Source organism: Humulus lupulus, chromosome 7 (assembly GCF_963169125.1).
Source record: "Humulus lupulus chromosome 7, drHumLupu1.1, whole genome shotgun sequence".
In the NCBI taxonomy this organism is placed as follows: domain Eukaryota; kingdom Viridiplantae; phylum Streptophyta; class Magnoliopsida; order Rosales; family Cannabaceae; genus Humulus; species Humulus lupulus.
Genome location: NC_084799.1, coordinates 102,768,264 through 102,781,554, shown reverse-complemented (window position 1 = coordinate 102,781,554; position 13,291 = coordinate 102,768,264). Strand labels below are relative to the sequence as shown.

The window sequence follows — 13,291 nt, the reverse complement described above, 5'->3', positions numbered from 1 at the left end:
CAAACTTTGATTTTTCAATAGATAATTGTTTGGGAACATAATCATTTTTCACTTTCTTTAATTTTTTTTTCTCAATCACAAGTAATTTTTTTGAATAACACATAATACAAACATCCCATTACACATTCACTCCCCTCATATAATAATTTTCATGCTCATGGTATGGGTCAAAAAGAGTAAATGGTAATCCAATTCACAGGTAGGTTCAAAAGAATGTGTTAACAAGAAAACAGTTGTAAGGCTCAAAAGGGTTGACTAAGGATAAAATTTGATAGGGTTAGCTTGAAAGGCACAACCAGTCCAAAAAATTGCCTATATCATTCTCCTAAATGTTCATTATTTCAAATTTCATCTCAAATACTAAGCAAGCAGGTTCTAGAATTTTTTTCAAACTTTTCAATCCATAATCCAAATTTGACATGCATAAAATAACTTAATTATAAAATTTGCAATTTATGAGCAATAGATCTCTAATGTCAACAAATCACAATGAAAAATAAAGTAATCTAACCAAGCACACAGATTGTTTTTAGAAGCACATCAATTTTTCCTTGGATTATACTACAAAACAGTCAATCATATTCAAATGGCAATAATTATCAACTTAATTTACACTCTAAAACATGACTCAAAACAAATAACTAATGAAAATTAAAAACAACAAACCGTAAAACGCAAACGCATCAAAGAACACTAGAAACAAATATCTCCCCCAAACTTAAAACCGAACATTGTCCCCAATATTAAGTACATAAAGAATGAGAACAGAGACTTATCTAGCCAGCCACTTCAGTATGGCGATTGTGGCGGCTGGAAACTAGCGTCGTAGCACCATATGCATAGCGATGTAGCACTACAATCACCTAAACTTTAATTCTTTTCACGCTTTTCACGGTTTACTATTTACAAAGAAAAAATTCACAATTAAAACTAAAAACTAATAAAACAAAATTTCTAAAAAAAACATTGGTCCAATCAAAAACAAAAATAAATAACATAAAAAAATTAAAATAAACATAGATATGCCTCTTACGAGTGTTGTCTTTAACGTCATTTAGATGGACTCTTGTTTTCTTTCATATTCAACTTGGATCAAGTCCACCCCTCACATCCTTGAGAGCCACAGTGTCATGAGTTGGCCCTCATTTCTTGTGATTAGAAATTATTGGAACTTTCCCTCGCTCATATAACATTTGAATCCTTTCATTAAAATATTTTTTTAACTGGTTACGCCCCTTTCTCATTCCAGTTTTAACTATGGAGCCTTTCTTAGAGCCTTCCAACTTGTTCTCTTCTTGGTTTACCACTTCAACTCTACAACAAGTTGGAATTTCTATTGCTGCAAAAACTTTAAATATAACTTCCTCTTTTTGCACTCACAGCTTTAACTCATCTTTTTGTACATCAATTAAAGCCCTACCAGTCGCCAAGAATGGTCTTCCATGTATTTTTGGAATATTTTCATCTTCCTCCATATCCAAAATAATAAAGTCCGCAGAAAAGATGAATTTACCCACTTTTACCAATACGTCCTCAATCACTCCAAGAAGGTGATTAACTGATCTATCTGCCATCTGCAAAGATACTGTATTTGTCCGAGCTTCTCCCCAATTCAGCTTCTAAAAGATTGATAGAGGCATTAAATTCACACTAGCCCCTAAATCACATAAAGCCTTTTTTCCTACTAAACCCCCTATAGAACATGGGGTATTGAAACTACCAGGATCTTTAAGCTTTGGAGGTAGTTTCTTCTGCACTATTGCGCTGAACCCTTCAGTTAATGCAACCGTCTCATAATCCTCTAACTTCCTCTTCCTTGACAAAATTTCTTTCATAAACTTCACATAGCGGGGCATCTGTTCTAATGCTTCTGCAAACGCTATATTAATATGTAGCTTCTTGAACACCTCTAAAAACATTGCAAACTGCTTATCCAGATTATTCTTGTGAAGCCTTTATGGATATGGAATTCTAACATGATGGTCAATGCTCACTGGTGGTACCACTTCTTTCTTGTTAGGATCTTTAGTAACCTTTTCTTCATTAGACTTCTCTTTCTTTGGAAGGTCTTCAGTAACCTCCTCTTGTGCTGGACTAGTGACATGTTGATCCTCTATCTTCTTGCCCTTGCTTTCTATGGTAGGCCCCTCATACTTAGTGCCACTCCTCAAGGATATTGCATTACACTTCTCTTTAGGATTAACTTCTGTAGTGCTAGGAAAATTTCCTTGAGCTCTATTAGACATTAAAGTAGCCAACTGCCCTATTTGAGTCTCCAGACTCCTTATGGATGCCCTGGTTTCACTCATAAATTGGTTGATTGCATCAGGTTGGGGTTCAGCTGGTTTCATTTTCATTGGGTGTGGTGGTCTATTTTGTGGTTGATAATATCCAGGTGGAGGGTGAAGTTATGCATGTTGCTGTTGATATGGTGGTATATTTTGGGTAGGTTGATATTGTGGCTGAGGTGGAGGGTAAGGTTGTAGAGTATTTTGATTATTGGACCAGGAAAAATTAGGATGGTTCTTCCAACCTGGGTTGTAGGACATGGAATTGGGATTATTGGGTTGTCTCTGGTAATTCCCTGTACCAACAGCCACTTTTCTATACCATAATGTGGACACTTCCTTAACAACTCCTTAAATCGCTCCCAAGAATCATACAGTGACTCCCCTTCCATCTGATAAAAATTATTGATCTCCCCCCTTAGCTTTGTAGCCTTCGCTGGAGGAAAGAACTTGGCAAGGAACTTCTGAGCTAAATCCTCCCATGTAGTGATAGAATTCGCCTATAAGGATATCAACCAACTCTTTGCCCTATCCCTTGATGAAAATGGGAATAGCATTAATCTTATAACATCATCATTCACCCCATTCATCTTGAACGTGGCACATAACTCCAGAAAATTATCTATGTGTAAATTGGGGTCCTCCGATGGCATACCTCCAAACTGAACAGTTGATTGGACCATTTGAAGGATTGCTGGCTTAATCTCAAAATTGTTTGCAGCAATGGTTGGAGGTCTAATGCATGAATGCACTCCTGTAATAGTAGGAAGTAAATAATCTCTCAATGTTCTTGGTCCTTGCTCCCTTGGAACCTCTGCAGCCCCTTGACCATTATTTGCACCGTTTCCCAAATTGTAAGCCATAGTATACTCTAATCTCCTCTTTGTTTTCCGGTTCTGTCTGCACATTCTTTCAATTTCTAGATCTATTGGTATAATCTCCTTTTGTCTACTTCTTCCCATATACCAACAATTCCTGAAACACAATAGAACCTTAATCCAAATAAATGTTAAACAGAAATAAATTATAAAAAAAATTACCAAATTAGAACAAATAACAATTAACTGTGATATTGGAATTTAAGTCCCCGGCAACGGTGCCAAAAACTTACGTGGTCGAATCAAGTAATATATGATAAGTAGAGTGTCGATCCCATGAAGACTAGTTTCCAAATACCACTAATTGTTCTTTAACTTTCTATTTGGTGAATTAAAATTATGATGAAAAGAATAAAATTAAAGTGAATACTCTAACTTATGAACAAAATTTAAATAACTGGAAACAAAAGAATGAATCAACTAATCAAAAATCAATAATAAAAAGCCTAGGAATTAATTTCATCAACTATACATTCTATTAATTTTAATAATCAATTCTAAATCTCTTCTTTCTATTCTAATAGCAGGTTCATATAATCGATTCCTATTCTTTTTCAAGATATAAGATCTCAATCTATATGCAGGTTATCTACATTTTTGTGATAAACTTGAACATATAGAAGGAATTAAACATGGAAACCTAATTACTACACAAGTCATACAGGTACTTTCGTCCAATATGCAACCTATGTCTATACAATGATAGCATATTCAATTCTCATCTTTCAAATTTTGAATCAAAACCAGTAAATCAAGTAAATAGTGATCAAGTATTTACTAGCATTAAACAAACATCATATAGATTAGAATAGAAAAGAAGTATCAATAGAAAATCATAATAAAATTAAATAGAAATCCCAGTGACTCCATTAATCCCTAGATAAAAGAAATTAGTTCATGGCTAACATGATGAAAATAAACTTCAAATAATTGTTCATAAAAATTAACCTAAATAATTTAGATGAAAAAGAAAACTAATTACAGCAGCCTCTTCTAATCTAGGGTTTATAAAATTAAAACTTGCTTCTCAAAATCGCAGAATAATGTTCCTTAAATAGCCCTCCAATGTTCCCAAGTGAAAAGACCATTTTGTCCTTCGAAAAGTGGCTAAAAATATTTAAAACGCATTTACAGCATTGTGGCGCTATGTATTGAGCGCAATAGTCAGAGTCAAAGTACCCTAAATATTATTTCACTGGCGTTGTAGCGCCCTTGATGTAGCGTTGGGGCACTGCTCTACTGTTCTTGATAGCACTGGCTTTATAGCGCTGGGGCGCTACTTCCAGCTCAACAGCTCCTTCATGTCCTTGCTAGCGCTATGGCACTCCTTTGATAGCGTTGTAGCGCTATTGACAGCATCAAAACTCGCACATATCGACCCCAAAAAACACGATTTTCTCCAACTTAACTATATTTTCTTCCACTTTCACTCATTTTCACTCTTTTCACCAACTTAGCATGGAAAACCTGAAACATGAACAAACGAGCATAATTCTGCAATAAAATAATCCTAAACTAACGAAAACCAACCTAAAACTAGATCATAAATGAGCCTAAAACTCGTTTATCAACCCTCCTTCGATAGTAGGGGAGATATAACCACTATTGCGAGAGGACCTCATTTGGCAGGCACGAGCTGCAGGGCCCAATAGAGGTATATTAACGAACTAAAGTCTCATAACGGGGTGGAATTCGCCCCGGAGCAACGGTTATCGAAACAACATCGATTGGAAAAGAAACCAATCATTTTCATGGAAGAGGATGCTAGCCATGTCTAATTCTCACATAACAATCCGCTGGTGGTAACCGTTCAGCTCACCAACCGAAGGGTACGAAGGACACTAATGGATAACGGAAGCTCTGTAAATCTACTTTTCAGGTCCACCCTGGAAAAAATGGGGTTATTCGTAGGTGACCTCGATGACTCTATATGAGTTTTCGAGAGAAGGGTCAGCAGCCATTGGGATGATCGAACTGGTGGTGACATTGGGAGAAGAGTCGCGAAATGTTTCCAAGTTACTCGAGTTTGTGGTAACCAATTTTCCGGCTGCATACAATGCGATTTTGGGCCGACCTGCGCTGATGACATTTGAAGCCATAACCTCTATCCACCACCTAGCATTGAAATTCCCCTTGGCTGCGGGAATATACACTGTCAAAGCCAATCAGCTCATTGCTAGGGAATGCTATAGCCTTTCTATGAAGGGAAATTCACAACCTGGGCAGCAAGCGATGGTCATAAATGATGGAGGTGTGGAGTCCTAGGAAGAAGAAGTGGCTTATTGGACGAAAGAACCTCTACTGGAAGAGGATAGTGGAGTCGCCCAACTTGACGACATTGACCCACGAGTAGGCGAAGACAAGTCAGAGCTCAAAGCCATAGAAGAGCTCGAGGAAGTGAATATCGACCCTAAATAAGCTTCAAAAGTTTTAAAAATTGGAAAGAATCTTGACAATAAAAGAAAGATGGAGCTAGTCAATTTTTTTACAGAAAAACCTGGATGTCTTCGCTTGGTCGCATAAGGATATGGTGGGAATCAGTCCAAGTATAATAATGCACACCTTAAATTTGGACAAGAGCGTGCCTGCAAAATCTCAGAAACGGAGACGTTTAGGAACTACCCGATCTGAAGCACTTGAAGAAGAAGTAGCTCGATTACTAAAATGTGACTTCATCCGAGAGGCAAAATAGCCAATCTGGGTTGCTAATCCTGTGCTAGTCCAAAAACTGAACGGGAAATGGAGAACCTGTATCGACTTCTCTGATCTAAATAGAGCTTGTCCCAAGGACTGTTTCCCACTACCAAGAATTGATCAATTGGTAGATGCCACGGTAGGTCACGAACTCATGTCTTTCATGGACGCATAATCTGGATATAACCAGATCGCAATGAACCCTGCGGAGAAAAATTATACTAGTTTCATGACCGAACATAACGTATATTGCCACAAAGTTATGCCATTCGGGTTGAAAAATGCTGGGGCCATGTACCAACGCTTGGTCAACAAAATGTTCGTTAACCAGATCGGGAGAAATATGGAGGTGTATGTTGATGACATGCTTGTCAAGTCGAAGACTGCCAATAACCTTGTATCCAATCTAGAAGAATGTTTTGGAATATTAAGGAAATATGAGACGAAGCTGAATCCTCAGAAATGCACCTTCGGGGTGGCATCTGGAAAGTTCCTTTGCTTCATAGTCAACACGAGGGGAATAGAAGCGAACCCTGAAAAAATCAGATCGTTATTAGAAATGCCTTCACCCAGGTCCCGTAAAGAAGTTCAAATCCTGAATGGAAGGGTGGCAGCTTTGAATCGATTCATTTCGTAATCCACTAACAAGTGTCTCCCATTCTACAACTTTCTTAGAGAAAACAAGAAATTTGAGTGGAGTGAGGAGTGAGAACAGGCTTTCCACAATCTAAAAACACATTTGGCTAAGCCCCTGGTATTACCTAAACCAATATCTGGAGAGTTTATGTTCCTTTATCTGGCTGTAACAGAGAATGCAGTCATTGTTGTGTTGGTTCGAGAAGAAGATCAAGCTTAAAAACCAGTATATTATGTGAGCAAGAGGCTTCTCGGAGCTGAGTCACAGTATCCATTGATAGAGAAACTGATGTTCTGCCTAATATTGGCCTCCAGAAAGCTCCGGCCATATTTCTAGTCCAATTCAATCAATATCTTAACCGACCAACCTTTAAGGCAGGTTCTACAAAATCCTGAGACGTCGGGACATCTCTTAAAATGGGCCATCAAACATAGCCAGTTCGAGATTTTGTACTTACCCCGGACCTCAATTTAGAGTCAAGCCCTTGCTGATTGTATGGCTAAATGCACCGGTTTTCAGGACGAGCTCATAAGGGAGCCGGTGTAGGAAGTATGGAAAATCTTCGTTGATGGATCATCGAACGAGAATGGATCAGGAGTTGGAATAATCTTAATCTCACCAGAAGGGCATCGATTTCATACACCTCTAAGATTCAGATTTGAGGCATCCAACAATGAAGCAGAATATGAGGCCTTACTAGCAGGGCTGAGGGTGGCGAGAGAGCTCAAGGAAAAATCCATCCAATGCTATAGCGATTCCGAACTCGTGGTCAATCAGGTATTAGGAGAGTATCAAGTTCGGGGCATCAAGATGGCGGCCTACCTGGGTAAGGTAAGAGGGGAATTGTCTGAATTATAATACAGCTCTATCGAACAGATACCCCGCGAGCAGAATTCTAATGCTGACACTCTGGCTCGACTTGCAACCACCAAAGAGGCTGAAACATTAAATGTAGTGCTGGTGAAGTTCTTGGGGAGCCCAAGTGCAACAGGAGAAACGATGGAGATCAGAATGATTGACATAAGATCGACGTGGATGACTCCTATAGTGGAATATCTTGCGACTGGAAAATTACCTGATGATAGAAAATACATGAGGAAGATACTCTATCAAGCTCTACGGTACGTGATGGTAAATGGAACCCTTTATCAGCAAGGTCATTCGTTGCCCCTCCTGCGATGTGAATTGCCCGAGGAAACCAAAACCATTTTACAAGAATTACACAAAGGTTTTTGTGGAGATCAAGTTGTGGGGCAAAACATGGCACTGAAGATACTGAGGCAAGGCTACTTTTGGCCTACTTTAACGAAAGATTCGATCTCATACGTTCAAAAATGCGAAAAATTCCAACATTTCGCCATAGTTACCCGAGCTGCTCCAGTCATGCTAACGATGATTTCATCCCCGTGGCCATTTGCAGCATGGGGAATCAACCTAATAGGTTCCCTACCTATGGGAAAGGGAGGAGTTTGATATGCAGTGGTGGCGATCGATTACTTCACGAAGTGGGTAGAAGCCGAGCCTCTGGGAAACATCACCTCAAAAAGAATCCTGGACTTCGTGGTGAAGAGTATTATATGTCAATTTGGACTTCCTTAAAAGATCATGTCAGATAATGGGACGCAATTCAACAGTGATCTCTTCACTAACTTCAGTGAAAAATATGGCATCACGAAGAGTTTCTCATCGGTGGCATACCCACAAGCCAACGGGCAGGTCAAGGCTGTAAACAAAACCCTTAAGGCGAGCCTAAAGAAGAGGTTGGACGAAGCCAAAGGACTATGGCTCGAATAGCTCCTGCAAGTACTTTGAGCCTACCGAACTTCTCACTGGACCTCCATGGGGCATACTATTTTTTCATTAACTTTTGGAAGCGAGGCCATGCTTCCAATTGAAGCCATGGTAACTACTCACAGGAAAAGTACATTTGATCAAGAACATAATGACAGGCTACTTAACGCATCTCTCGATCTGATCGAAGAAAAATGAAAGGAATCGCAATTACAGGTCGCCCATTATCAACAAAAGATCACTCGCTATTTCAATTCTAAAGTTAAGGGCGCAAACTTGGATTAGGCGACCTAGTTCTCCGAAGGGTCTTTTTGGCAAATAAAGACCCAAGGGATGGTGTATTGGGCCCGAACTGGGAAGGACCATATCAGATCATAGAAGTCTTGCATGAGGGAACTTTTAATATAGCTTAACTGAATGGGGAAGTAGCCCCACGGACCTGGAATGCCCTTCACTTGAAAAATTACTATCAATAATACTACTGTCAATGTAAGGCTTATTTATAAAAGCCATTTCAATTAAACAATAGATGGATTATTAAAAAAACCATTTCTTAGTTTTATTATTGCGAGTGCGTGTTCTCATATGTGTAAAAGCAACCAAGAAAGTTTATACATTCTGGTTACTTGGGGGGCAAATAACCGAGGTCGGCAAGATTTTTAGTGAAAAATTATTTTAAAACTAAGAAATTAAGCCTACTCAGATAAGGTCCGAAACATAGAAGCTTGGAAAAATTGATTATTCAATGGCTTTTTAAAGCTCGAGTTTTCAATAAACCTAGCACGAACTAAGTTTAAATCATCTAAAACCCTGATATAACCAGGTCTGAAACTTAGAAGCTTGGAAAATTGATTATTAACCAGCTTTTTAAAGCTCGAGTTTTTAATAAACCTAGCATGAACTAAGTTTAAATCATCTAAAACCCCGGATATAACCAGGTCCGAAACTTAGAAGCTTGGAAAAATTGATTATTCAACATCTTTTTAAAGCTCGTGTTTTCAATAAACCTAGCACGAACTAAGTTTAAATCATCAAAAACCCTGGATATAACCAGGTTTGAAACTTAGAAGTTTGGAAAAATTTATTATTCAACGGCTTTTTAAAGCTATAACTTTCAATATACCAAGTACAACTAAGTTTAAATCATTAAAAAACTCTGGATATAACTAGTTTCGAGGCCTGATTCTTAACAGGTACGACGTAAATAAGCGAACAAAAACTTGGAAATAACCAAGTTTGGTAAAATCTATCTCAATCTAAAAGTCGACCCCTAAAATTTTGAATGTACAATAGTCTAAGGATTCATATAACATGAGAAAATAATAAAGGAAAGACAAATAGACCACAAGTTAGATATATATTGAAATAAAACAAACAAATATATTGTCACATCGAGGAGAAATGTCCCGAAGGCAAGTGTTTAATACCAAAAGATTGTTAAACAAGTACAAAGAAAATCATAAATGAGATCATTGGGCTCCATCAGCTCACCCCGTCGAAGTAACTTCCTCACCAACTCCCTCCACCGCTCCAAAAGCCTCACCAGTCTCTTAGGGTTCTTGCAAAAACTGAACCTTGAATTTAGCAAGGTATGGATCCCACAGCCCGGGTTCCATGAAGGAGAAGTTTCCATCCTGGTTGAAAGCCCAGCAATGGTAAAGCATCTCCTTGATGATGACATTGTCGCTTCCGCCTTGGCTTTAACTTCGGCCTCGAGTAGTTTTGCTTTCTGCTCACCATTCTCGCCCTGAAGTTGTTCGACATGGTGGTTCGCCTCTGCGGCCTGAGCTTGGGAGGCGGATAATGCGATCTCTGCGGCCTGCTCGCTTTCTTGGGAAGAGATAAGAGCGGCCTTAGCAGTATGCTCATTTTTCTGAGCAACATTCAGGGCGGCTCGGATCTCTTCGTTTATAGCTTCGGTATTAGGCTAGGACGGACTACAGAATAACAAAACAAGTTTAAATAAAAAATAAAAATAAAATAGGAAGAACACAGTAGACAAAAAAGAATCAGTGGGAGAAGGACTCATGGTGAGGTTCATCCCCATGGCAGATTCGAGGACATCCTCCAGCCTGCGCTCCTCTATGGCTCTCAGATCCCTCGCACCGACTTTATATGTATGGCCCATCATATGAGTCGATGTCTCATACACTATAACCCTGAAAGGCCTCGGGGGTCTTTTCCAGGACCTACAGCTTAACAGGTATTTGGACGATGGGGGCCTCGGCTTGAATTACTTGGGGAGGTGGAGGCAAGTGTCAAGGGGGAGGAGGAGGAACTTGCCCAACAACGATAGTAGACATCGGAGCTGGCTCCCGAGTAGAGCTCGTGTCTTTACCCTTAGAGGGGGATTTTGTAGTATCCCCCATTTTAGGGGTGGCCTTCTTCGTCACCCTGGGTCTCTTCACGATGGGGCCCGTTCTGGACTTTTTAGCCTGAATGGCAATCCTTAGGTCGGGGTCTCCTATTGATTCCATCTCTTCACCAAAAAAGAACAAAGGGAGTTAATTCACAAAAGTAATGTTTCAAAGATTTCTAAAAAAAAAGGGAAGATAAAGATCCTACCCTCCAAGCTAGGGGAGGAATCTATTATCACCAGCTCGGGTGTATGAACTTGGCTAAGCATGACCTCCGGCTCTGGGATTAACGGAGGGGAGGGGGAATCTAAGGATACAATCTCTAAGATCCTAGGGGGTTTAGGTCCCTCCTCGGGGCTGGATTCGTCTACATACTGCCTAAACCCAGGAGCAAATACTCCCTGGAGCAGAGAAGGCCAAGTCCTAAGGGTGGTTCCATACTCTTCAAAGATAGAAGATCTAAAGTTCAGCGTGTTTTCAACTACAAAGGTGCCTTTGGGGTAGCTATGGTTGTAGCGTACCACCAAGCAATCCACGTATTAGAGGAGAGTTACATTTAGGTCCGGATCAATGGGGTGGCAACTAACTAGTTGATTGGGGTTAAAACGTATTAACCTAAAGCTAGCAGCAGCCCGATCTAACTCCCTAAAAAGGTATGGGTTACCTTGGCCAGAGGGGCAAGCTGCTGCTCCAGAAGCAACTTGGTCAGGATCAGGTCTTTGATCAGCTTTAGGAGCCCGTCTTTTCCGCACGAGGGGCACCTTGGCCTCTTCCTCGTCAGTGTCCTTAGCAGTTGGCAAAGTCTCTTGAGAGGAGGGAAGCTTGAGGATCACCGGAAGAGGAGCTCAGGTCCTCAGAGCCAGTGTTTGACCCTCGTCGATCAGTTTACAGGCCAACATCGTGACATCATTCACAACCTAGCGATAATCCTTTTCCCCAGGGGGAAGGCGAGACAATTTCTCATACTGACCCTCGAGAGTCACAGATTTTTCCATCCTGGTGAATATGGATGCACGAGAAACAAACTCAATTAATACATGTGCAAAATATATATATTTTAAGAAAAAGGAATAAAAATTCACGAACTGAATTTACGAGGTAGAAGACTTACGAGGTCGATTGAAGTATCAGTGTTCGCAATTCTTGAAGCCATTCAACATAAAGAATAAATCTTTATAGTCATTTGGATGGCTGGGAAGCTCAATGAAGGAGGCAGTGTTTGGAAACCACGTGTGGAAATAAAACCCATCACCTCGTCCTCTCTAGTCGGGGCTTTCTTTGAGACAGAAAAAGTACAAAATATCCGCTGGAGAGGGGACCCCCCACTCATGCCTCAGGAACAGATATTTCAGCCCTGCCGAAAGTCTGTTGAATTTGGGGGAAGCTGGAAGGGAGCCAATGTCACGTAGTTTAAGAAGTCCAAGAAATACTGGTCTAGGGGAAGGAAGGCACCAGCCTTCAGATGCTCATCGTTCCAGGCCGCAAAGTCATCTTGGAAAGGGGCACAGCTCCTTTCCCCTTCAAGTGCAGGTCAAGCGAGGAGACCACCAGCTCCCATCTCAATGTTGTGACTCAACATGATTTTATTCACTTTCCCTTGAGTCAAGATTTTTGAGATTATGTGCTCGGCCTCAAAGAATGTGTTGGGGTCGACAAGAACTTCTTTCTCCACTACCGGACTGAAATGTGGAATAGGAGAGTCAGGGGCGACTTGTTTCCCTTTATCTTTGCGTTGGGAGGATGAGCTCGCAGATTTCTTCTTAAGGGGTGCCATCACATCGCCTAACGATAAAGCAGCCTAGTTAGTAGGCAACCTAGGATGGTCTATAACTATGTCGTAAAGGTATGAGTGATGAAATGGATTATTTTCGTTACACGAGCTAAAGTTAGCCTTAGCCTCATCGTGTGATGCCACGCGATATCCTAGCTACGCGCCTCAGTTTCTTAACAATCCCCAGATACTTCGGGATTCGCGTGACAGAAGTGTCAGACCCACTACTTTCCTTTAGAAAGCAGTTTAGTGTGTAACCACTCAAGGAAGCGTAACCCCTAAAGTACCTGGTATTAAACCTAAAAACCCTTCTGCTTCTTTACCCCGAATGGGGTATTCTTTAAACTAATTTTCCATTAGGGCTACCCCAGAAATTTGCCTAGTTTTATGAATGTCTTAATTCTAAAACATGTTAGGGTTCACCCATTGAACCTAAATCGAAAGCTATTTCCTATGAACATTCAGAAATAGCCTAACGGTAACCAACAATGAATGTTTGGACGAACATTGTTGAGAACAGAAATCTCATTGGATAATGAAGAACAAAAAAGAACTTTTCAAACCAAGGGATAAGATACTTACAGGAAATATGTTTGGTTATTAGAGGAAGTTGATTCGGCAACGGGAAGCTTCTGGAAAGCTTCTGAATGTCTGGGCACGATGAATAGTTTTGGGGATTCTGGGGAAGAAGAAAGGAAGCTTGAGAGTTTAGAAATGGGAAATTTTCAAATGCAAAAGAGGTGAGGTTTGAAGTCTGATCACCCTATTTATACGTAAACTACAGAAATTAATCTGGGCCATCCAATTGGGTAAGCTCGAGATCCAAGGGCCAAGATTAAATAGACCAAATGGTAGCAAAAACTTGACAAGACCAT

The 13,291-nt window shown here is 40.2% G+C and overlaps 1 protein-coding gene and 1 non-coding gene across 2 annotated transcripts; one reads left to right on the top strand and one right to left on the bottom strand.

The window, feature by feature from the left end:
* Window positions 1–1,376: 1,376 nt before the first annotated feature.
* On the bottom strand, window positions 1,377–1,919 carry LOC133792035 (uncharacterized). Its single transcript, XM_062229945.1, has 2 exons — window positions 1,721–1,919; window positions 1,377–1,585 (listed from the first exon to the last, which is right to left on the bottom strand). The coding sequence occupies exons 1-2, from the start codon at window positions 1,917–1,919 to the stop codon at window positions 1,377–1,379; spliced, it is 408 nt and encodes a 135-aa protein (XP_062085929.1).
* A 687-nt stretch (window positions 1,920–2,606) lies between these two features.
* On the top strand, window positions 2,607–2,713 carry LOC133793336 (small nucleolar RNA R71). Its single transcript, XR_009874784.1, has one exon. It is a non-coding gene; the product is annotated as a small nucleolar RNA R71 (small nucleolar RNA).
* The last annotated feature ends 10,578 nt before the right edge of the window (window positions 2,714–13,291 follow it).

Excerpts from the sequence above, each read along its gene's own strand:
- LOC133792035 (XM_062229945.1), bottom strand. The coding sequence starts at position 1,919 with ATGTTTTTAGAGGTGTTCAAGAAGCTACATATTAATATAGCGTTTGCA. Across the intron at positions 1,586-1,720 it reads TCCAAAGCTTAAAGATCCTG|TATCTTTGCAGATGGCAGAT; the intron begins GTAGTTTCAATA and ends GGACAAATACAG.